This window comes from Pristiophorus japonicus, chromosome 22 (assembly GCF_044704955.1).
Source record: "Pristiophorus japonicus isolate sPriJap1 chromosome 22, sPriJap1.hap1, whole genome shotgun sequence".
Taxonomy (NCBI): domain Eukaryota; kingdom Metazoa; phylum Chordata; class Chondrichthyes; family Pristiophoridae; genus Pristiophorus; species Pristiophorus japonicus.
Window position 1 is genome coordinate 2,325,958 of NC_091998.1, and position 22,208 is coordinate 2,348,165.

General features: G+C 52.6%; 1 protein-coding gene across 1 annotated transcript in view; it reads left to right on the forward strand.

The window, feature by feature from the left end:
- LOC139235156 (glutamate receptor ionotropic, delta-1-like) overlaps window positions 1-22,208 on the forward strand; it is a 765,307-nt gene that overhangs the window by 737,308 nt on the left and 5,791 nt on the right. The window contains exon 13 of the mRNA XM_070866376.1: window positions 20,530-20,725. Coding sequence (XP_070722477.1) covers window positions 20,530-20,725 — 196 coding nt within the window. The remainder of the gene's footprint in view (window positions 1-20,529; window positions 20,726-22,208) is intronic.

Sequence of the window (22,208 nt, forward strand, 5' to 3'; positions counted from 1 at the left end):
CCCATTTACTCCTACTCTTTGCTTCCTGTCTGACAACCAGTTCTCAATCCACGTCAGCACACTACCCCCAATCACATGTGCTTTAACTTTGCACATCAATCTCTTGTGTGGGACCTTGTCGACCGCCTTCTGAAAGTCCAAATATACCACATCAACTGGTTCTCCCTTGTCCACTCTACTGGAAACATCCTCAAAAAATTCCAGAAGATTTGTCAAGCATGATTTCCCTTTCACAAATCCATGCTGACTTGGACCTATCATGTCACCTCTTTCCAAATGCGCTGCTATGACATCCTTAATAATTGATTCCATCTTTTACCCACTACTGATGTCAGCGCCTTTCACGGCCACAAGATGTCTCAAAGCACTTTAACGCCAATTAAGTACTTTGTGAAATGTAGTCATTGTTGTAGGAAATGTGGCAGCTAATTTGCGCACAGCAAGCTCCCACAAACAGCAATGTGATAATGACCAGAGAATCTGTTTTTGTTATGTTAATTGAGGGTTAAATATTGGCCCCACGACACCCGGGATAACTCCCCTGCTCTTCTTTGAAATGGTGCCATGGGATCTTTTACGCCCACCTGGAGTATTGTGTACAGTTTTGGTCTCCTTACCTAAGGAAGGATATACTTGCCATAGAGGGAGTGCAGTGAAGGTTCACCAAACTGATTCCTGGGATGGGGGATTGTCCTATGAGGAGGGATTATGTAGACTAGGCCTATATTCTCGAGTTTAGAAGAATGAGAGGTGATCTGAAACATACAAAATTCTGACAGGGCATGACAGGGTAGATTCTCTGCCCCAGAGGGTTGTGGATGTTGAATTGTTGAGTATATTCAAGGCAGAGATTTTTGGACTCTGGGGTAAGCGATGGATATGGGGATAGTGCAGGAAGGTGGTGTTGAGGTAGATCAGCCATGATCTTACTGAATGGTGGAGCAGACTCGAGGGGCCGAATGGCCGACTCCTGCTCCTATTTGTTACGTTCTTATTGTCACTTCACTTTACCGTGGGAGAATGCCACACAAATTGGTTTGCTATTTGAGTTGTGCTCACCCAGACCCCCATCGCACCGATCCTCATTGAGCTCTAAAGGCTCCCCCTTGCTCAGAAAATTGATGTGACTTCCAATGGTCTCTGCCTCCGTGATAATTTCCAGCCGCCCCTTTCTGCCACGTACCATACCAATTTACTCCTCGTTCAGGCACCTCTCCTCCCCCCACAGTCCTCTGGATCCCCCTCCTTCAGCATCTCTGCCACCTCCTTCACTGCTTTCAAATCCTCCTGAAAATCCCCCTCTTTGTGCCTTGCCCCCTCCCGAAGTCCTTTTCCTTTTACCTTTCCCCCTTCTCTTTGCAAAGAGCTGTTGCAGCAAACAGTTCTACCCCTGGTAACTAGGAGCGATCTTGTACTTGATCGCACTGTCTGCTCGGAACACACACGGAATTGGAGAAAATATCATAAGTAAACTTAAACACACGTCTGTTGCTGTGGCTCCATCCAAAATCTCAGAATGAAGACAGCTGGACCCCAAGGTCACCCCAGCACAGTCAGCAGTGGTCTCAGGGACAGAGTCAGGCAATGTCGTGGGGCAAGAGAGGGGGCTACAGAGATAGAAGGGGTGGACAGGCTAGAGGGGTTTTCAGAGATAGGGAGGGGGTGTAGGGATAGGGAAGGTTGTATGGTCTTGAGGGGGTTACAGGGATAGGGAGGGGTATAGGGACTGGAGGGGGTTACAGGGATAGGGAGGAGTGTAGGGGCTGGAGGGGGTTACAGAGATAGGGAGGGGTATAGGGACTGGAGGGGTTTACAGAGATAGGGAGGGGTGTAGGGGCTGGAGGGGGTTACAGGGATAGGGAGGGGTGTAGGGATAGGGAAGGTTGTATGGGCTTGAGGGGGTTACAGGGATAGGGAGGGGTATAGGGACTGGAGGGGGTTACAGGGATAGGGAGGGGTGTAGGGGCTGGAGGGGGTTACAGGGCTATGGAGGGGTGTAGTGGCTGGAGGGGGTTACAGGGATAGGGAGGGGTGTAGAGGCTGGAGGGGTTTACAGGAAGAAGGAGGGATGTAGGGGTTGGAGGGGGTTACAGATAGAGGGAGGGGTGTAGGGGCTGGAGGGGGTTACAGAGATAGGGAGGGGTGTAGGAGCTGGAGGGGTTTACAGAGATAGGGAGGGGTGTAGGAGCTGGAGGGGTATACAGAGATAGGGAGGGGTGTAGGAGCTGGAGGGGTTTACTGAGATAGGGAGGGGTGTAGGAGCTGGAGGAGGTTACAGAGATAGGGAGGGGTGTAGGGGCTGGAGGGGTTTACTGAGATAGGGAGGGGTGTAGGAGCTGGAGGGGTTTACAGAGATAGGGAGGGGTGTAGGGGCTGGAGGAGGTTACAGAGATAGGGAGGGGTGTAGGAGCTGGAGGGGTTTACTGAGATAGGGAGGGGTGTAGGAGCTGGAGGGGTTTACAGAGATAGGGAGGGGTGTAGGGGCTGGAGGAGGTTACAGAGATAGGGAGGGGTGTAGGAGCTGGAGGGGTATACAGAGATAGGGAGGGGTGTAGGAGCTGGAGGGGTTTACTGAGATAGGGAGGGGTGTAGGAGCTGGAGGAGGTTACAGAGATAGGGAGGGGTGTAGGAGCTGGAGGGGTTTACAGAGATAGGGAGGAGTGTAGGGGCTGAAGGGGTTTACAGAGATAGGGAGGGGTGTAGGGGCTGGAGGAGGTTACAGAGATATGGGGGGAGGGCGGCGGGGAGAAATTTGAAAATCTAACCCCCTTCGATCTCTGAGCTGTTATAGATATACTCTCGGTGTAGTCACTGTATAGTTGCATAAGATGGAGACTTGTTACCTGATGTACTGTCAATAAGGTTTACACTGTGTATATACTAAGCTGGCACCACTAGAGGGTGCAACTGGTGGAGACCGGGGTTTCCTGCTCCTGTGGCAGAAGCTGTCCACCAGAGGGCACTGCAGTGGGAGATCTGAGGGTCACCTGTATAGGTGTGTAGGGCCCAGTATAAAAGGCTGCTCACCATGCTCGTGCCTCACTCTGGAGTTACAAATAAAGGACCAAGGTCACTACAGTTTGAGTGCAACATATTGCCTCTGGAGTCATTCATAATACATTACTGACATAATACGAGCTTTCTCTGCTGCCTTCGGTTGGAGAGCTCAAGATTTACCCATCATTTACCGAAGAATTATTGCTGGTAATATTAAGGCTGGATGATATTCCTCCGCTGAAGTTTTAACCTATTTAAAGCAAACGGTATAAAAGGCTTGCTATGAGCACACTTGTATCATTCACCATTTCCTCATTCCAAGCTCGCAGTCTCATTCTCAGCTCCTCACGGGCCGAGTGCTTGCTGTGAATTAACATTTAAGGACGTGCAGCCCTCTCCTTTTGTGAAGGGACAATCACTCGGGGATTAATATTTTGCAAACATTGCTTGTTGACATGAAGTCTTTATTTCAACAGCATTATCGCTCGTTCCTCTTCTGTTGCACAAAGCCCCAGGAGCCTCTCTGTGCTTTAACATGCAGCGCTGCTCCAGCCCAATAACATCCACTCCATGCAGATACTCCGACTGTTATTCTGCTGTCTGAAACTGTGATCTCAATCATGTCCCACTCTCTCATGCTGCCCAGCCCTCGCTGAATCGATCTTGTGCACTGAATTTCTGACAGAGCCAGAGGGATTGAGTTTGCTTTCCGAGGGAGATGTAGCTGGTGCAGGCCTGCGCAGGACCCTGTGAGAATTGATCCTTCCCACTACCACCACTCACACTGAAGCTCAGCCCCGCAGTCCAGCAGGGTCAGGACCTGTCAGGGCTGGGACACAAAGAACAACAAAGAGCTTCGATAGTTGCAGATTGATTTTTATTTTTAAGGTTATGAAGATCGCCCCTTTCTGCTTCAATTCCCTTCTTATCCTTTCCCCCTGGTTCCAGAATTGAGATTGCTCCAGTCTGGGCTATGAAGGTGCCAGGTCCTGCCCTGTGTTAGGTGTGTTCAGCAAGGTGATCAGGGGCACTCTGCCACCTCACTCCCAACATTCAACAACTTACTGACAACAACTGCCATTTACATAGTGCCTTTAACGCAGTAAAACTTTCCAGGAGTGTTGGCAAACAGAATTTGACACCGAGCCACAGGAGGAGATATTAGGACAGGTGACCGAAAGCTTGAGGTCGGTTTTAAGGATAATCTTAAAGGAGGAGAGAGAGGTGGAGAGGTTTAGGGAGGGAGTTCCAGAGCTTGGGGCCCAGGCAGCTGAAGGCACGGCCACCGATGGTGGAGCGATTATAATCAGGGATGCTCAGGAGGGCAGAATGGGAGAGGTGCAGAAACCACATGGTGAGCAGTGAATACTGAATTGAGAAAAGTACAAGTAAATCGCTGATTCACCTGGAATCAATGAAGATTATGTTTACTCATCCTACTGGCACAATAATCCCACCTGTCCAATCACAGCAGAGCAAGCAACAATGTGCTGCATTTTCACACTGTCATCTCCCTGCCCCTCCCATAATCGGGTAAATCCTGAATCACAATACCCAGAGTATCGGGACCTGTGCAATATGCAAATTGCCGGGAGAGTTGACTGGAACTTTATAACTGGTTCCGATGCTCTGGGTTACAAGTGTAGGTGGCCCATGGAGACCCCCCACACCCAGGGGATCAGCAACCTTTGTCAAATTATCCTCGTTTTGTGCGATGGACCCTGGTCCTGAGGAGGCAAGCAAACTCTGTGGAGATTCACCGAGCAATCAGACAGAGAACAGTGTCACCATCTCAGCGTGACTGACATGTGGGCCCTGGGGTAGGGGGATGGAGCACTGTGCCAGTGTACGGAGAAGCTGCAACAGCCAAGTCCACCAGTGCACACGCAGACCAGGAGCTAGCATCGATACAGTAACTGAAAGGCCCTGCTGATATTCGCGCTCCAGTCTGCAGTGCTGTTTCCATGGCATTGCACACCGTGGTGTTCAACCTGTCACCGACCTCCCTGCCTCCAACTGGGAAACGTAAGTGACAGCAAGGGGTGTAATAGTGTGGGGAAAGCCGTGACCTGCACTCTGAGCTGTCCGAGGGGTTAGTGTGAGTGGCCCACACAGTGATACACGGACCAGTGACATCGCGCACTCGCGCACGCAAAATCCAGTCTTACCCACAGGGGCCGTAAGTTGCAGTTCCATCATTCTGCTCATCCGATATTGAAACATATAAATTCTTCCAGGGCTCGACAGGGTACGTCATGTATTCAACTATCATTGTAACCCATGTATAAGCTGACCTAAGTTGTACACCTTGAGAACATTGACCACAAGGGGGTGAACTTGTGGGAGACACTCCTAACCTGGACTTTCAGCTATAAAAGGGGAAGCTCCACCCACCTTCATCACTTGAGGTCTTGGTAATAGAGGTAACTGGTCACAGAGTGATCTTCTCTCAAGTATGGGCCTCGTGTGCATTTATACTGTATAGTAAGGACATATTATTGGCGACGAGAAACTGGGATTTAAACCACGCGAGCATGGCCACTAGCAGCACAGAAGAGAGGTACTGTGTTGGTGATGATTGGGATGACTTTATTGAGAGACTACAGCAAAGTTTTGTCACTAAGGAATGGTTGGGACAGGATTCAGTCGACAAACGCAGAGCTCATCTCCTGACGGTTTGTGGATCCAGAACATACTCCCTGATGAAGGACCTTCTAGCGCCAGAGAAGCCGGCAGACAAGACGTTTGAAGAGCTCAGTAAGTTGATCGGGGAACACCTTAAACCGGCGAGCAGCATGCACATGGCGAGACACCGGTTTTACACACACCGGCGATGAGAAGGGCAAAGCGTTCCAGACTTCGTGGCAGACCTCCGGCGACTGGCGAGCCCATGTAAGTTCCCAGATGCATGCAGAGCGGAGATGCTGCGAGACTTTTTTATTGAGGGCATCGGGCATGCTGGGGTTTTCAGGAAACTGATTGAGACCAAAGACTTGACCTTGGAAGCGGCGGCTCTGATAGCCCAGACAATTATCTCAGGGGAGGAAGAGACCAGAATGATTTGTGGCAAAAATCTTGGCTCAAATGCAGCAAACGACCAGGGAGTCAACATTGTTAACGCGGCACACAGTTCTCTAGGCAGACAAGGGCAATGGGACATGCCCCAGCATGTAGTCGAACCCAAAGGGGGAATTCAACAGAGACAATGGCTAGCTGATCGGCAATTCATGCCACAGCAATGGACAATGCGGACAGTAATGGGGCCATCAACATCTGTTAATGGTGCACTTAAGGACAGTTACAGAGACAGTCAGAGACGATCGACCAGTAATGGACCTTTTGTTTCCAACAACAGGGCCTCTAGCTCATGCTGGAGGTGTGGAGGCAAACACCCTGCCAGAGCTTGCAGATATCAGCAATATACCTGCAGAAATTGCAACGTCAGTGGTCACTTGGCGTGTATGTGCAGGAAGCCTGCAGCCAGGTTGATGTACGAGGAGGACGGGCCCGATGTAAGCCCTACGAGGCCAAATGGACACTGGGGGAAATCGCTGGAAGCTGAAGTTCAGCGAGTTCATGTGGAGCACATATACAGTTCATATACCAGGATGCCACCGATAATGATGAAAGTGCTCCTCAATGGCATCCCAGTATTAATGGAGCTAGACACGGGGGCCAGCCAGTCGCTGATGAGTATCAAACAGTTTGAAAGGTTGTGGGTGTCCAAGGCCAGGAGGCCAGAATTATTGCCGATTGACGCACAGCTACGGACATATACAAAGGAGATCATTCCGATGCTAGGCAGCGCCACGGTAGTCGTGACCCACAAAGATTTGGAGAACAGGTTGCCACTCTGGATTGTCCCAGGTGATGGTCCCACACTGCTGGGGAGGAGTTGGCTTGCTGTCATGAACTGGAAATGGGGCGATGTCAATGCAATTTCTTCTGTGGAGCGAGTATCATGCTCACAGATCCTGGACAAATTTGACTCATTATTTCAACCCGGCATCGGCACTTTCATGGGGGCCAAGTAGTGATTCACATAAACCCGGACGCCAGGCCAGTACACCACAAGGCCAGAGCGGTGCCGTACGTGATGCGGGAAAAGATAGAAGGCGAATTGGACCGCCTGCTGAGGGAAGGCTTCATCTCACCAGTCGAATTCAGTGACTGGGTGAGCCCAATTGTGCCGGTGCTCAAGGCAGATGGGTCGGTCAGGATATGTGGCGATTACAAGGCCACCATCAATCGGGTGTCACTCCAAGACCAGTACCCGCTACCGAGAGCAGAGGACCTTTTCGCGACACTATCCAGTGGCAAACTTTTTTCAAAATTGGATCTGACCTCAGCTTACGTGACCCAGGAGCTGGTGAGTGAGTCACGTAAGCTGACCACCATCACGACACACAAGGGGTTGTTTGAGTATAACAGATGTCTGTTCAGGATTCGTTCGGCCGCCGCGATCTTTCAGTGAAATATGGAAAGCCTCCTCAAGTCGATTCCAAGGACGGTGGTTTTTCAAGACAACATCCTCATCACGGGTTACGATACTGAAGAACACCTCCACAACCTGGAGGAGGTGCTATGCAGACTGGACCGGGTAGGGCTGCGACTGAAAAAGGCGAAGTGCGTCTTCCTAGCTCCAGAGGTAGAATTCCTGAGGATGAGGGTCGCAGCAGACAGGATCAGACCTACTGCGTCCAAAACGGAAGCGATCCAGAGAGCACCCAGATCCCGTAACACGACGGAGCTGCATTCGTTCCTGGGGGTCCTGAACTATTTTGGTAACTTTCTTCCCAAATTGAGCACGCTGCTAGAGCCGCTACACGTGCTCCTACGCAAAGGTCACGATTGGGTCTGGGGGGACAGCCAGGAAAGGGCTTTTAATAGAGCACGCAATTTGTTATGCTCCAACAAACTGTTACCGTTATATGACCGGTGTAAGAAACTTGTGTTAACGTGCGATGCATCGTCCTATGGGGTCGGGTATGTGTTACAGCATGTTAATGCCAATGGTCAGTTACAGCCGGTAGCTTATGCCTCCAGAAGTCTGTCCCAGGGAGAAAGGGGCTACAGGATGGTAGAAAAGGAAGCGCGAGCATGTGTATCCGCAGTAAAAAAAAATGCACCTGTGTGGCAGGAAATTTGAGCTGGAGACAGATCACAAACCCCTAACGTCCCTTTTGAGCAACAACAAAGCCATAAATGCGAACGCATCGGCCCGCATAGAGGTGGGCACTTACATTAGCCGCCTATGACTATACAATTCGGCACAGACCGGGCACTGAAAACTGCGCCGATGCACTCAGCAGGCTCCCACTAGCCACCACTGAGGGGCAACTGAGCATGGTGCTGAGATGGTCATGGCTGTTGAAGCTTTCGAAAGCGAAGGCTCACCTGTGACAGCCCGTCAGATTAAAGTCTGGACAAATAAAGACCCGCTACTGTCTTTAGTTAAGAAATGTGTCCTGAATGGGGACTGGGCAGCCACGTACGGGGCATGCCCTGAGGAATTTAAACCATTTCATAGGCGTAAGGATGAACTCTCGATTCAGGCCGATTGCCTACTGTGGGGAAACCAAGTAGTCATGCCCCAGAAGGGCAGAGAGGTGTTTATCAGAGAACTTCACAATGAGCACCCGGGCATTGTCATGATGAAGGCAATTGCCAGGTCACACGTTTGGTGGCCAGGGATAGATGCAGACCTGGAACTTTGTGTTTGCAGGTGCAACATGTGTGCTCAGCTGGGCAACGCACCCAGGGAAGCCCCCCTTAGCCCCTGGTCCTGGCCCGCCAAGCCATGGTCATGCATCCATGTGGACTACACAGGTCCTTTCATGGGAAAAATGTTTCAGGTTGTAGTAGACACCTACTCCAAATGGATTGAGTGTGCCATTTTAAAGTCAAGCACATCCTCTGCCACGGTAGAAAATCTACGGGCAATGTTCGCCACCCATGGTCTACCGGACGTCTTGGTCAGCGACAATGGCCCGTGTTTCACAAGCACTGAATTCCAGGACTTCATGGCAGGCAATGGAATTAACCGTGTCAGAATGGCACCGTTCAAGCCGGCCTCAAACGGCCAGGCAGAACGAGCAGTGCAGATAATCAAACAGGGGATGCTCAGAATCCAAGGGGGTTCCCTACAAAGCTGCTTATCACACCTCCTGTTGGCCAATAGATCCTGACTACACACGCTCACAGGGGTTCCACCCGCAGAGCTGCTAATGAAAAGGACACTCAAAACCAGGTTATCCCTTATACATCCCACCATGAAAGAAATTGTTGAGAGCAGGCGTCAGTCACAATGTGACTACCATGACAGGAATGCGAGAGTGCGATGTATTGATGTCAATTACCCTGTTTTTGTCCTTAATTATGCTGCAGGGCCCAAATGGCTTGCAGGCACTGTGATTGCCAAAGAGGGGAATAGGGTTTTGGTAGTTAAACTTACCAATGGACAAATCTGCCGCAAACACATGGATCAAACTAAAAGGAGGTTCAGCAACCCCATAGAAGAAGCAGAGGAAGAACACGACGTAGAGTTTACTCCACCACAGGTGACCGAACACCGGAACCAAAGGGAGGAGAGCCCAGTCACTGTGGGCAGTCCGGACAGGCCTGAGGCACCGCAAACAGCAGACACTCAGGCCAGCGCCCAACAACCGGAGCCCCAACTCAGGCGCTCTACAAGGGAGCGTAAACCACCAGAGACTCAACCTGTGATCCTAATAAGACTTTGGGGGGAGGTGATGTCATGTATTTAACTATCATTGTAACCCATGTATAAGCTGACCTAAGTTGTACACCTTGAGAACACTGACCACTAGGTGGTGAACTTGTGGGAGACACTCCTAACCTGGGCTTTCAGGTATAAAAGGGGAAGCTCCACCCACCTTCTCCACTTCAGTGCTGGCTAATCAAGGTAACTGGTCACAGAGTGACCTTCTCTCAAGTATGGGCCTCGTGTGTATTTATACTGTATAGTAAGGACATATTAGGGTAGATGCAGGGTGGATGTTCCCTCTGGCTGGAAAGTCTAGAACCAGGGGTCACAGTCTCAGGATAAGGGTGAGGCAGCTATGGGGATCCAGGAGGTAGCATTAGAGGAACCTCAGCCCTTGCACTTGTCCAACAGGTTCGGTGTTGGGACTGTTAGGACTGAGAGGAGGAGGAATGTCTTCACTGAGGGTGGTGAATCTTTGGACTTCTGCGCCCTGGAGGGCTGTGGAGGTTCAGTCTCTGAGTAAATCAAGACAGAGATCGATAGATTTTTGGATCTGGGGAATCGAGGGATATGGGGATCGAGTGGGAAAGTGGAGTTGAGGTCGAAGATCAGCCATGGCGGAGCAGGCTCGAGGGGCCAAATGGCCGACTCCTGCTCCTAATTCGTCCAAGACCCAAGCAAAGAAAGTTGATGAGCATTGTCTTCACCGGTAAATCGAGTCGGCCGAACAGCATCCAGTCCAGTCGCAGAGTCTTGTGCTCAACCAACCAGTCTGCAGTTCGGAGAAAATATCTTGGTTAATAATGCGTGAAACAAGGTTACAGGAAACGGCGGTTTTAACGCCCCAGCCGCTCTCATCGCCTGCAATCCCTACAGTCCCACAGCGAGCATGGTCCGGAGTGAGGGACCTCCATTCAGCCTATCCTTCCTGCTCCATCCAGAGGCCGTGTGATTATTCTGCCCTGGACTCCCGCTCACAGCCCTTCCCCAATACGTTGATCCCTTCATCCCGTTGAGTTTGCTGATGGTCCAGTATTCACCACAACCAACGAGAGCAAAGCAGCGAGCTCCATCCGACGTTCTGCCGTGGAATGAAGAGGCTGTTCAGGTGCTGGCTCCTCTCGATCTACTGGTTCCCCTATTGTGCTTTGATTTCTATCCATAGATCTATCGGATTGAGACACTGGGGCTCGGATCCTGATGTGGACAGAATGGGTAACAACTGTCCCAGGAGACAGCCTGCTAGCAAAGCAGGAAAGAATTGCATTTTTATAGCGCCTTTCCTCATCTCACGACGTCCCAAAGTACTTTACAGCCAATGAAGTACTTTTGGAGTGGAGTCACTGTCGTAATGTAGCAAACCCGGCAGCCAATTTGCGCACAGCAAGCTCCCACAAACAGCAGTGTGATAATGACCAGATAATCTGTTTTAGGTGTTGATTGTGATATAAATATTGACCAGGACACCATGGAGCTTTTAAATCCCTTTGAGAGAGCAGACGAGGTATCGGTTCAACATCTCATCTGAAAGATGGCCCCTCCGATAGTACGGCGCTCCCTCAGCACCGCCCCTCCGACAGTGCGGCACTCCCTCAGCACCGCCCCTCCGACAGTGCAGCACTCCCTCAGCATCGCCCCTCCGACAGTGCAGCGCTCCCTCAGCACCGCCCCTCCGACAGTGCAGGGCTCACTCAGCACCGCCCCTCCGACAGTGCGGCGCTCCCTCAGCACTGCCCCTCCGACAGTGCGGCACTCCCTCAATACTGCCCCTCCGACAGTGCGGCGCTCCCTCAGTACTGCCCCTCCGACAGTGCGGCACTCCCTCAGTATTGCCCCTCCGACAGTGCGGCACTCCCTCAGTACTGCCCCTCCGACAGTGCGGAGCTCCCTCAGTACTGCCCCTCCGACAGTGCGGCACTCCCTCAGTCCTGCCCCTCCGACAGTGCGGCGCTCCCTCAGCACTGCCCCTCCGACAGTGCGGCACTCCCTCAGTACTGCCCCTCTGACAGTGCGGAGCTCCCTCAGTACTGCCCCTCCGACAGTGCGGCACTCCCTCAGCACTGCCCCTCCGACAGTGCGGCGCTCCCTCAGCACTGCCCCTCCGACAGTGCGGAGCTCCCTCAGTACTGCCCCTCCGACAGTGCGGCACTCCCTCAGCACTGCCCCTCCGACAGCGGGAGTAGGCGCAGGTTTTAGTGTGGCCTGTTCTGCTGGATTAACCCCCCGCCCCGTCGTCTGTCTCTCTCTCTCCCGTCCTCCCCCCACTCCCCCCCACTGTCGTCTGTCTCTCTCTCTCTCTCTCTCTCCCTCTCTGAAATTCTCCCTCTCTCGCTCCCCCCTCTCTCGCTCTCTCCCTCCCTCTCTCTGTCTCTCCTCCCTCCACTGCCACCATCCAAGCCTGCCTGATGCTGTGTCTGAGTTTCAGTGTGGTGTTCAGTGACGTGCAGCTTGTACAATGCTCATTGTGCCGTTGGAACCTATTGATGGTTGCCTCGGTATTTCTGGAACCGAAATAGTGGATCAGGCAGTAAAGCAGGAACCGAGTGCCCCCCGACCACTGCCAGGGGAGGGGTTGCGGGGGGAAGCTGCCAGCAATAGATTGCCATTATCCGGGTCTCTGTGCTCTCATCGCCTGCATTCATTCTTTTATCTGTGTCGACAGCCGATGTTGGCTGCTGTGTGTCTGAGTGTTGTGATCACGCTCGGCCCGATCCACAGCAGCACCGTGTGCAGTCTGGATGAAGCTCTGAGCGGAGGCTGGACATGGGACAGAGTTTGGGACAGCGGAGACTGTACAGCTTCCTCCTACAGGGGCACAGCCCCAGGAGTCGAGGGGGCACAGCCAGGGGTCGAGGGGCACAGCCAGGGGTCGAGGGGCACAGCCAAGGGTCGGAGGGCACAGCCAGGGGTCGAGGGGCACAGCCAGGGGTCGGAGGGCACAGCCAGGGGTCGAGGGGCACAGCCAGGGGTCGAGGGGTACAGCCAGGGCTCGGAGGGCACTGCCAGGGGTCGAAGGGCACAGCCAGGGCTCGGAGGGCACTGCCAGGGGTCGAGGGGCACTGCCAGGGGTCGAAGGGCACAGCCAGGGCTCAGAGGGCACTGCCAGGGGTGGAAGGGCACTGCCAGGGGTCGAGGGGCACAGCCAGGGGTCGAAGGGCACTGCCACCCCCACACCCTCCCTCTAACAGCCACCATTGCTGCACTGCACACAGGAGCCCAGTGACAGAACGTTCCGGGGACTAAATCCAGGTTTATATTCCATTCAGACCAAACGTGAATATTGTCACATTCAGACCATTGTTTGAGCTGTGGCTCAGTGGGCAGCACGGTGGCCTGCGAGTCAGAGGGTTGTGGGTTTGAGCCCCACTCCAGACACCAGGCGGCTGAATTGCCCCATCGCTTGGCCCGGGACACCGGAGATTGGCGGCCATGCTGCGGAGTGCAATGGCCGCCCATTTATCGTGTAATGGCCGCTCCTGTGGTATCCTGGCCCAGCGCGCCCCCCCCCCCCCCCACCGTTCCACTGCTGCCGATCCGTGCTCAGTGCGCGCACCGCCGATTGTCCCGCCCCCCACCGCCGCCGACGGTGAAATCTTCCTCGCGCTGCGCGGTGCCAAAAGCAGCGTTATTGAGACGGTGCGCCGCGGTTGTGGCCTACGCTGCCAGTGCAGCTCCCAGTGAAGGGGAGGACACACTGACACTTTTCTTTTGTCGGGCCACCAATTATATCTCCGGGTTCAGCCGGGCCGCCAACCTCTTGGGTGCCAGACCGCTGGCCCGGCCGAAACCCTCCCTGGTGGCCCAAACTTACCGTGCGGGCTCTGTCAAAGGACGGGAGTGAAGGAGAGCGCCGCGGTGATGATCGCCATGGTGACGATCGCCGCGGTGACTGACAGCAGTGGCCACTCCCCCCGTCCCAAACCGCCCCACTTCTGCCCCCATTATCACCGACTTCTGGCCCGCCGGGAAAAAAGCCAAAGAGCGGAATTTCACTCGAGGCCACCGCATCCACCACGGCGGTGGAAACCACAGGAAGGGGTGGGTGCTCCCTGTTTCCCGCGGGGGGCAGTTTCGATCCCCCCGGAGCCCCCGCGCTGGTCCCTGCCGCTGATTGTGCTCCACAGGCGTGCTGCACGTGGGCGAGCTGTTCAACTGTGGCTGAGGCGGGAATTAAAGATCCCACGACACTTTCAACCCGGGTCACTGCCCCAGTGTCCCAGCCCAACATCAGACACTGTCTCACTGGCCACCCCGCTTGCTGCAGTCTGTGGGACCTTGCACATTGCGGGGTACTACACTTGCCCACAGAGCAAGACTGATCACAAAATTGGACTTTAGGCAAAGTGTGACTTTCATTCTCAAGCGGATGTGAAATATTCAATTTCCTGTTTTCAGTCAGGGTCTGATTTGAGTAACTTGCCCGCTCACACACAGATATACCCAGACACAAGCCTGTGTAAATACACACGCTCTCTCTCATCCATTCTATACAGCTCCGGGTGCAGCACCTCCGACAGGGGAACAGGGAGGTGATGGGGGCTGTGGGTCAGATGCAGAGAATCGGGTGGGGACGGGGGTGGAGGGGCGATGAGGGAGCTTTGGTTAGGTCCTATAATGTACCCATCCCGGCCCACATTCAGGCAATGTTGCTGGTTCCCTGGCGATCCCTCGGGCTGGTTCCCCGGAGTGAAGCCCACGATGGTGCCGCTGACTCGGGGCAAACCAGTGGGACTTGGAGCTGCTATGTGGCCCCTTAGTCCCACACCCAAAGGGTCTAACCTCTGTTTCAGGCATGAGCAGGGAACTCCTCTGGGACCATATTTCAAGGCCCTGGTTCCGTCAGCTGCTATTCCACCCAGTCCTGAGTCTGCAAGGGTTAATTTCTGCAGTACATCCCTCCACAGTGACCTTGCTGCCCCGTGTCTCTCACAGACATTGGAAACAACTGACTGCGATACAATGGCAGCATTGTCATTCAGGCCCCTCACACAAAAGCTGCCAATCCATGCAGCAATATTCCTGCAGCGGTTCACTACAAAGGAATCGGAAGATTAGAGTGTGGTATTGACTAGTACACTTCATCTTTCATAATTCCTTTACAAGTACACACACAATGAATATATACAAATACAGAACGGAAAACTAAATTACCAATTCAAATTGCCCAGATGAAGCCAGGAACAGAATTCTTTGACAGTTAAATATTCATTGGTGTCAACTGGAATTGAGATAATGTGGTGAAGCGTGAGAGCTGGGGACTGGCCACGCATTTCCAATCCTCAGTCACGTGTCTGCGCCACTATTCTCGCACACTGCAAACCTTCCTTCAAAAAGGCAATCGGTTTTCTGCATTGCAAGTAAATCGGCCATGGGGCAGCAGTGCTCAAGGGGCAGTAATGCTGGCCGTGTGTGAGATGTCACGCTCCTGCTGGGATTGGTCGGATTCAGGTTCAGGGTCTCGGGGATATTAAAGATGGGGGGCAGTATGTTAAACATTATTCAAATCCATATTTGTGGTGGGACTGGCTAACATAGAAACATAGAAAATAGGTACAGGAGTTGTAGTGTCCTCACACACTACTATAAATTCACACGAGGCACATTCTGCAGACAAGGTCACTCTGTGACCCGAACCTTTATTCCCAGGACCAAGAAGTGCTGACCCTGCATGGGACCTCTCTTTATATACCTGGATGACCAGGTGAGGAGTATCTCCCACAAGTTCACCCCCTGTGGTCAAGGTGTGCATTTCTCAGGTGTATACAGTGTGCAGTGTTGTTACATGAAGGTTACAAACATGACATCACCTCCCCCCCCCCCTCGCTCCAGCGTCTTTGGGTCAAAGATTGAGTCTTTCGGGCGGTCGACGCTCTCTCGTGGAGCGCCGCAGTTGGGGCTCTGGTTGTTGAGCCTTGGTATGCGTCTCTGTCACCTGTGGTGATTCCGGCCTGTCCGGGCTGGCCGCAGGGACTGTGCATGCTGCTGAATGTTCTTGTTGCTCGTTCACTGGCGGTGGTGTGGGTAACATCTCATGGTCTTCCTCAGGTTCCTCAGTGTCCATGCTGAACCTTTTTTTTACTTGGTCCAGATGCTTGCGGCATATCTGTCCATTGTTAAGTCTGACCACTATGACCCTATTCCCCTCTTTGCCAATTACAGTACCCTCGAGCCACTTGGGCCCCAAAGCGTGATTAAGAACAAATACAGGGTCATCGATTTCTATCCATCTCCCCTTTGAGTTACGGTCATGACACTCATTTTGGGACTGGCGTTTGCCCTCAACAATGTCTGACAGGACTGGATGAATGAGGGACAGCCGAGTTTTTAGTGTACGTTTCATGAGTATTTCCGCGGGTGGGACTCCCGTGAGCGAGTGCGGTCGGAACCTATAGGCCAGCAGGAGGCGCGATAGGCAGTACTGAAGGGAGGGTCCTTGAATCCGGAGCATGCCCTGTTTTATGATTTGGACCGCACGTTCCGCCTGGCCATTGGAGGCCGGCTTAAACGGTGCTGTCCTGACATGTTTAATACCATTACCCGACATGAACTCCCGGAATTCATAGCTAGTGAAACCCGGGCCATTGTCGCTAACCAGGATGTCCGGCAAGCCGTGGGTCGCAAAGACCGTACGCAGACTCTCCACAGTGGTGGATGTCGTGCACAAATTCAATGTGATGCACTCGATCCATTTCGAGTATGCATCAACAACTATGAGGAACATTTTTCCCATGAACGGGCCCGCGTAGTCTATGTGAATATGTGACCATGGCCTGGTGGGCCAGGGCCACGGGCTGAGTGGGGCCTCCCTGGGGGCATTGCCCAGCTGGGCACACGTCGTGCACCTGCGAACCCAGTGTTCCAGGTCTGAGTTAATCCCTGGCCACCATACATGTGACCGGGCAATGGCCTTCATTAGCACAATGCCTGGGTGCTCGCTGTGGAGTTCCCTGATGAATGCTTCCCTTCCCTTCTGGGACATGACTACCCAGCTGCCCCATAGTAGGCAGTCGGCTTGGATGAAGAGCTCATCCATCTGTCTGTGAAACGGTCTGACCTCCTCGGAGCATGCTCCGTGTGCGGGCGCCCAATCCCCAGTCAGGACACATTTCTTAATCAAGCTTAGGAGGAGATCTCTGTTGGTCCAGAGTTTGATCTGGTGGGCTGTGATGGGGGAGCCTGCACTGTCAAAGGCATCAACAGCCATGACCATCTCAGCGCTTTGCTCCGACGCCCCCTCAGTGGTGGCCAGTGGAAGCCTGCTGAGCGCGTCAGCGCAATTTTCGGTGCCGGGCCGGTGCCGTATGGTGTAGTCATACGCAGCCAGCGTGAGGGCCCACCGCTATATGTGAGCTGATGCATTGGCATTGACAGCCTTGCTGTCGGACAACAGGGATGTTAATGGCTTGTGGTCCATTTCTAACTCGAACCTTCTGCCAAAAAGGTACTGGTGCATCTTTTTCACCCCGTAGACACATGCGAGTGCCTCCTTTTCAACCATCCCATATCCCCTTTCTGCTTGGGAGAGTGACCTGGAGGCATAAGCCACAGGTTGGAGTTGGCCCTCATCATTACTCTGCTGCAACACGCACCCAACCCCATAGGATGATGCATCACACGTTAAAACCAATTTCTTACAGGGGTCGTACAGGGTCAATAACTTATTAGACCAGAGCAGGTTCCGCGCCCGATTGAAAGCCCGTTCCTGACAGTCCCCCAAAACCAATCACAACCCTTGCGCAGGAGCACGTGTAGCAGCTCCAACAATGTGCTTAAGTTCGGCAAAAAGTTCCCGAAATAGTTCAAGAGTCCCAGAAATGAACGCAACTCCGATGTGTTGCTGGGCCTGGGCACGCGACGGATCGCCTCCATTTTGGATTTGGTGGGCCGGATCCCGTCTGCGGCAACCCTCCTGACCAAAAACTCGACCTCTGGGGCCAAAAACATACACTTGGACTTCTTTAGTCGTAGGCCTACCCGGTCCAGTCGGCGTAGCACCTCCTCCAGGTTGTGGAGGTGTTCCTCGGTGTCTCGACCTGTGATTAGGATGTCATCTTGCAATACAATTGTCCCAGGGATGGATTTGAGCAGGCTTTCCATGTTCCTTTGAAAGATAGCGGCTGCTGATCGAATGCCAAATGGACACCTGTTGTAGACAAACAGCCCCTTGTGCGTGGTGATGGTGGTCAGTAGCTTGGATTCTTCAGCCAGTTCCTGGGTCATGTCGGCTGAAGTGAGGTCCAACTTGGTGAACAGCTTGCCGCCTGCCAGTGTGGCAAAAAGATCCTCCACTCTCGGAAGCGGGTATTGGTCTTGTAGGGACACTCGGAATATGGTGGCCTTGTAGTCGCCACAGATCCTGACCGAGCCATCCGCTTTTAGGACAGGGACGATGGGGCTCGCCCAGTCACTGAATTCAACGGGCGAAATTATGCCCTCTCTTAGCAACCTGTCCAACTCACTTTTAATTTTCTCCCGCATCGCATACGGCACAGCTCTGGCTTTGTGGTGCACTGGTCTGGTGTCCGGAGTGATGCGTATCACTACTTTGGTACTTTGAAAGTCCCGACACCTGGTTGAAATAGTGACTCACATTTCTGTAGGACCTGTGAGCATGAACTTCTCTCCACAGATGAAATGGCGTGCACATCCCCCCATTTCCAATTCATCTCGGCTAGCCAGCTCCTCCCCAAAAGCGCGGGACCATTTCCCGGGACAATCCAGAGTGGCAGCCGATTCTCTGATCCATTATGTGTGACCACCAACATTGCACTGCCTAGCACTGGGATGATCTCTTTGGTGTATGTCCGTAACTGCGTGTCAATGCGTTCTAGTTTGGGTCTGCTAGCTCTGAGTGGCCATAGTTTCTTGAATTGTTGGACACTCATTAGTGACTGGCTGGCCCCTGTGTCCAGCTCCATGCGTACCAGGATGCCATTTAATAGGACTTTCACCATCATAGGTGGCGTTTTGGTATATGAGCTGTGGATGTTTGCCACATGAACCCGCTGAACTTCAGCGTCCATTGCTGTGTCCCAAGCATCATCCTGCCTTGCAGACCCCTCTTGTGGTTCATCTGTCTCGTAAATTAGCCTCGCTGCGGGCTTCCTGCACATTCTGGATAAATGTCCACTGAAGTTACAATTTCTACAGATAAATTGTTGAAACCTACAGGTTTTTGCAGCATGTCAGCCCCCGCACCTCCAGCATAAGCTGAGATTGTTGTGAACAAAAGGGCTGTTACCAGGCATTCCTCTCTGATTGTCTCTTTGATTACTTTTAAGCACTCTGTTTGTGGGTGTCAGTGGCCCCATCCCGGGACGTATTGTCCCTTGTGATGGTGTAAATGTCCATTCAACCTGCCATCGTCTCTGTTGAGGACCCACCCTAGAGTCTATTACTGCCTGGGTGGTGTTGAATTGCCCTTGCCTGCCTGCGGGGTTCTGAGTCGCGTTTACAATGTTAACTCCCTGCTCCATCGCCACGTTGGGAGCAGAGTTGCGCGCGTATATAATCTTGGTTTCCACCTCCTCCGCCATGAAGGTCTGAGCCATCAACGCCGCCGCTTCCAAGGTCAAGTCCTTGGTCTCAATTAGCTTTCTGAAAATCCCGGCATGACCAATGCCCTCAATAAAGAAATCCCGTAACATCTCCCCCCTGCAGGCGTCCGTGAACTTACAGAGGCTGGCCAAACTCCAAAGGTCTGCAACAAAGTCCGGTATGCTCTGTCCTTCCCGACGTCGGTGTGTATAGAATCGGTGTCGGGCCATGTGTATACTGCTCGCCGGTTTGAGATGCTCACCGATCAGTTTGCCGAGCTCCTCGAAGGTTTTGTCCGCCGGCTTCTCGGGTGCGAGCAGGTCTTTCATCAGCGCGTACGTCTTAGGTCCACAGCTGGTCAGTAGATGCGCCCTTCGCTTGTCAGCCGCTGCCGCTCCCAGCCAGTCCTTCGTGACAAAGCTCTGCTGGAGCCTCTCAACGAAATCGTCCCAGTCCTCACCAACACAGTACCATTCCTCCGTGCTACCGGTGGCCATTCTTGTGAGTCGTTGATTCCCGTTTCTCGTCGCCAAATGTAGTGTCCTTACACACTACTATAAATTCACACGAGGCACATTCTGCAGACAAGGTCACTCTGTGACCTGAACCTTTATTCACAGGACCAAGAAGTAATGACCTTGTGTGGGACCTCCCTTTATATACCTGGATAACCAGGTGAGGAGTGTCTCCCACAAGTTCACCCCCTGTGGTCAAGGTGTGCATTTCTCAGGTGTAAATAGTGTACAGTGTTGTTACATAAAGGTTACAGTTACGTGAAGGTTACATACATGACAGGAGTAGGCCATTCAGCCCTTCGAGCCTGCACCGCCATTCAATATGATCATGGCTGATCATTCCCTCAGTACCCCTTTCCTGCTTTCTCTCCACACCCCTTGATCCCTTTAGCTGTAAGGGCCACATCTAACTCCCTTTTGACGATATCTAATGAACTGGCCTCAACAACTCTCTGCGGTAGGGAATTCCACAGGTTCACAATTCTCTGAATGTTGAAAGGACTGTTACTGGAGGATTCAGCCAAGGTCAAGAGGTCTTTGAAGCTTTGGGCTGATGGTTTTGTTATAGTCCGCGCACGGTTAAAGGGGGAGGGAGAATCTGAGATAGCCCACCTCCTCATTAACCTTCTGCTCTCGATATCAAAGAGCAGATGCGGACAAGTTGCTGAACTGATGCAATAATGATAGACTTGGTTATGATGCACCTTGTCAGACGAAGCTAAGATCTCAACCTCCCCTCTCTTTTACTCCCAGCTCTTTTCAAGACCTGGCCAAGCAGTCGGATTTATCGTACGGCACAGTGCGGGACTCGGCCGTGTACGAGTATTTCCAGGCGAAGGGCACCAATCCGCTGGAGCAGGACAGCACATACGCGGAACTCTGGAGAACCATCAGCAAAAACAACGGCGCGGAACACAGCGTGTCGGCCGCCAATGAAGGCATCGCAAAGGTGAGCATCTCCAAGATCAAAGCTTGTGATCCTCTGTCCTGCTCCCCCTCCCCATGGAACCCACCTCCCAACTTTACAACTCTTCATCAACAACGCCCTTCGCTCACCACAGAACCAGGAGGCTCCCGGGGCTGAGGGGCTTCAGTGACCTGGGGAGGCTGGAGAAGCTAGACTTGTTCTCCTTAGAGCAGAGATGGGTCAGGGATGATTGAATAGAGGTGCTCTTTTTGAGGGGTTTTGATGAAGTGAATCAGGAGAAACTGTTTTCACTGGCAGCAGGGGCAGTAACCAGAGGGCACGGATTGAAGGTAAAAGGACCAGCGGGGGAGATGGGGAGAATGTGTTTACGCAGCCAGTTGTTGTGATCGGGAGCACGCTGCCTGAAAGGGCGGTGGGAACAGATTCAGTGGTAACTTTCAAACCGGGAATTAGATAAATACTTGAAGGGAAAATTCTCAGATTTTGGGGAAAGAGGAGGGGGGAGTGGGACTGATTGGATGGCTCTGTCACAGAGCCAGCACAGGCTCAATGGGCCGAATGGCCTCCTCCTGTACAGTCTATGATTCTATGCAGTATTGATTATTTTATTGATTGATCTCCCTCTGCCACCCACCTAGCTCAAACGAAGGCAGCAGGCAGGGACCTTGCTCCAAGACCAGCTGGGTAACGGGCACAGGCTCGATGTGATTCTCCTGTCAGGTTCTCACGCTCTGTCCCTACACCTGGGCTGGGCTCCATGACCCTGCACCGCGGTGACCAGGGGCTGCGGGTACCCTGACCGTGCAGCTTATTATTGTAAAGCAAAACAAGAGAATCCAGGCAACCAATTACAGCCAAATTATTTAGCTGCAAGTGCCAGCCTCCTTGAACAAGTAACGTCGGCCCAGCATTAACAGAGAAGTGAGACGGTGTTAGTGAACCCGTTCATTCATCAGCTGATCGGGGCATTAATTACCCTGGGAATTAAAGATAATCCGTGCTGAATTTGGTGATGAGCAAACTATCGCCCCCACCCCCCCGTTACTCACTGTCCCCCTGTCCCTCCCCATCACCCCCTTGTCACTCTGTCACTCTCAGTTACTGCCAACAGTATTTTCTCAGCTCTAAGCTGTTTTTCCCTCGGATGTGATGGCCATTTAATGTGTATCTATCGTTCTTATTACTTAAAACCTGAAAACCATCTCTTTTTTTCAATTTTTGCCGGTCCCAGCTCGGAAATGAGGATATTAATTCTCCAATACTTAAACCACAAATGCCTTCACTAGCGTGAGATCTCATTAAGATCAGGCGATCTGTTCAAAGGCTGTTCATGTCGGGGATAATTGCATTAGGCCCTTTGTTAAAATCACAAACTCACGGACCCACGGCCCCTTCCAGCCGACTCACCCGAGGAGGATATAATCCTTGTGCACTCGGTGTTTAATTTCTCCTGACTGAATACTCCCTGCCTGTTACACGCTCAGGTTTGGCTCTGTGATGAAGT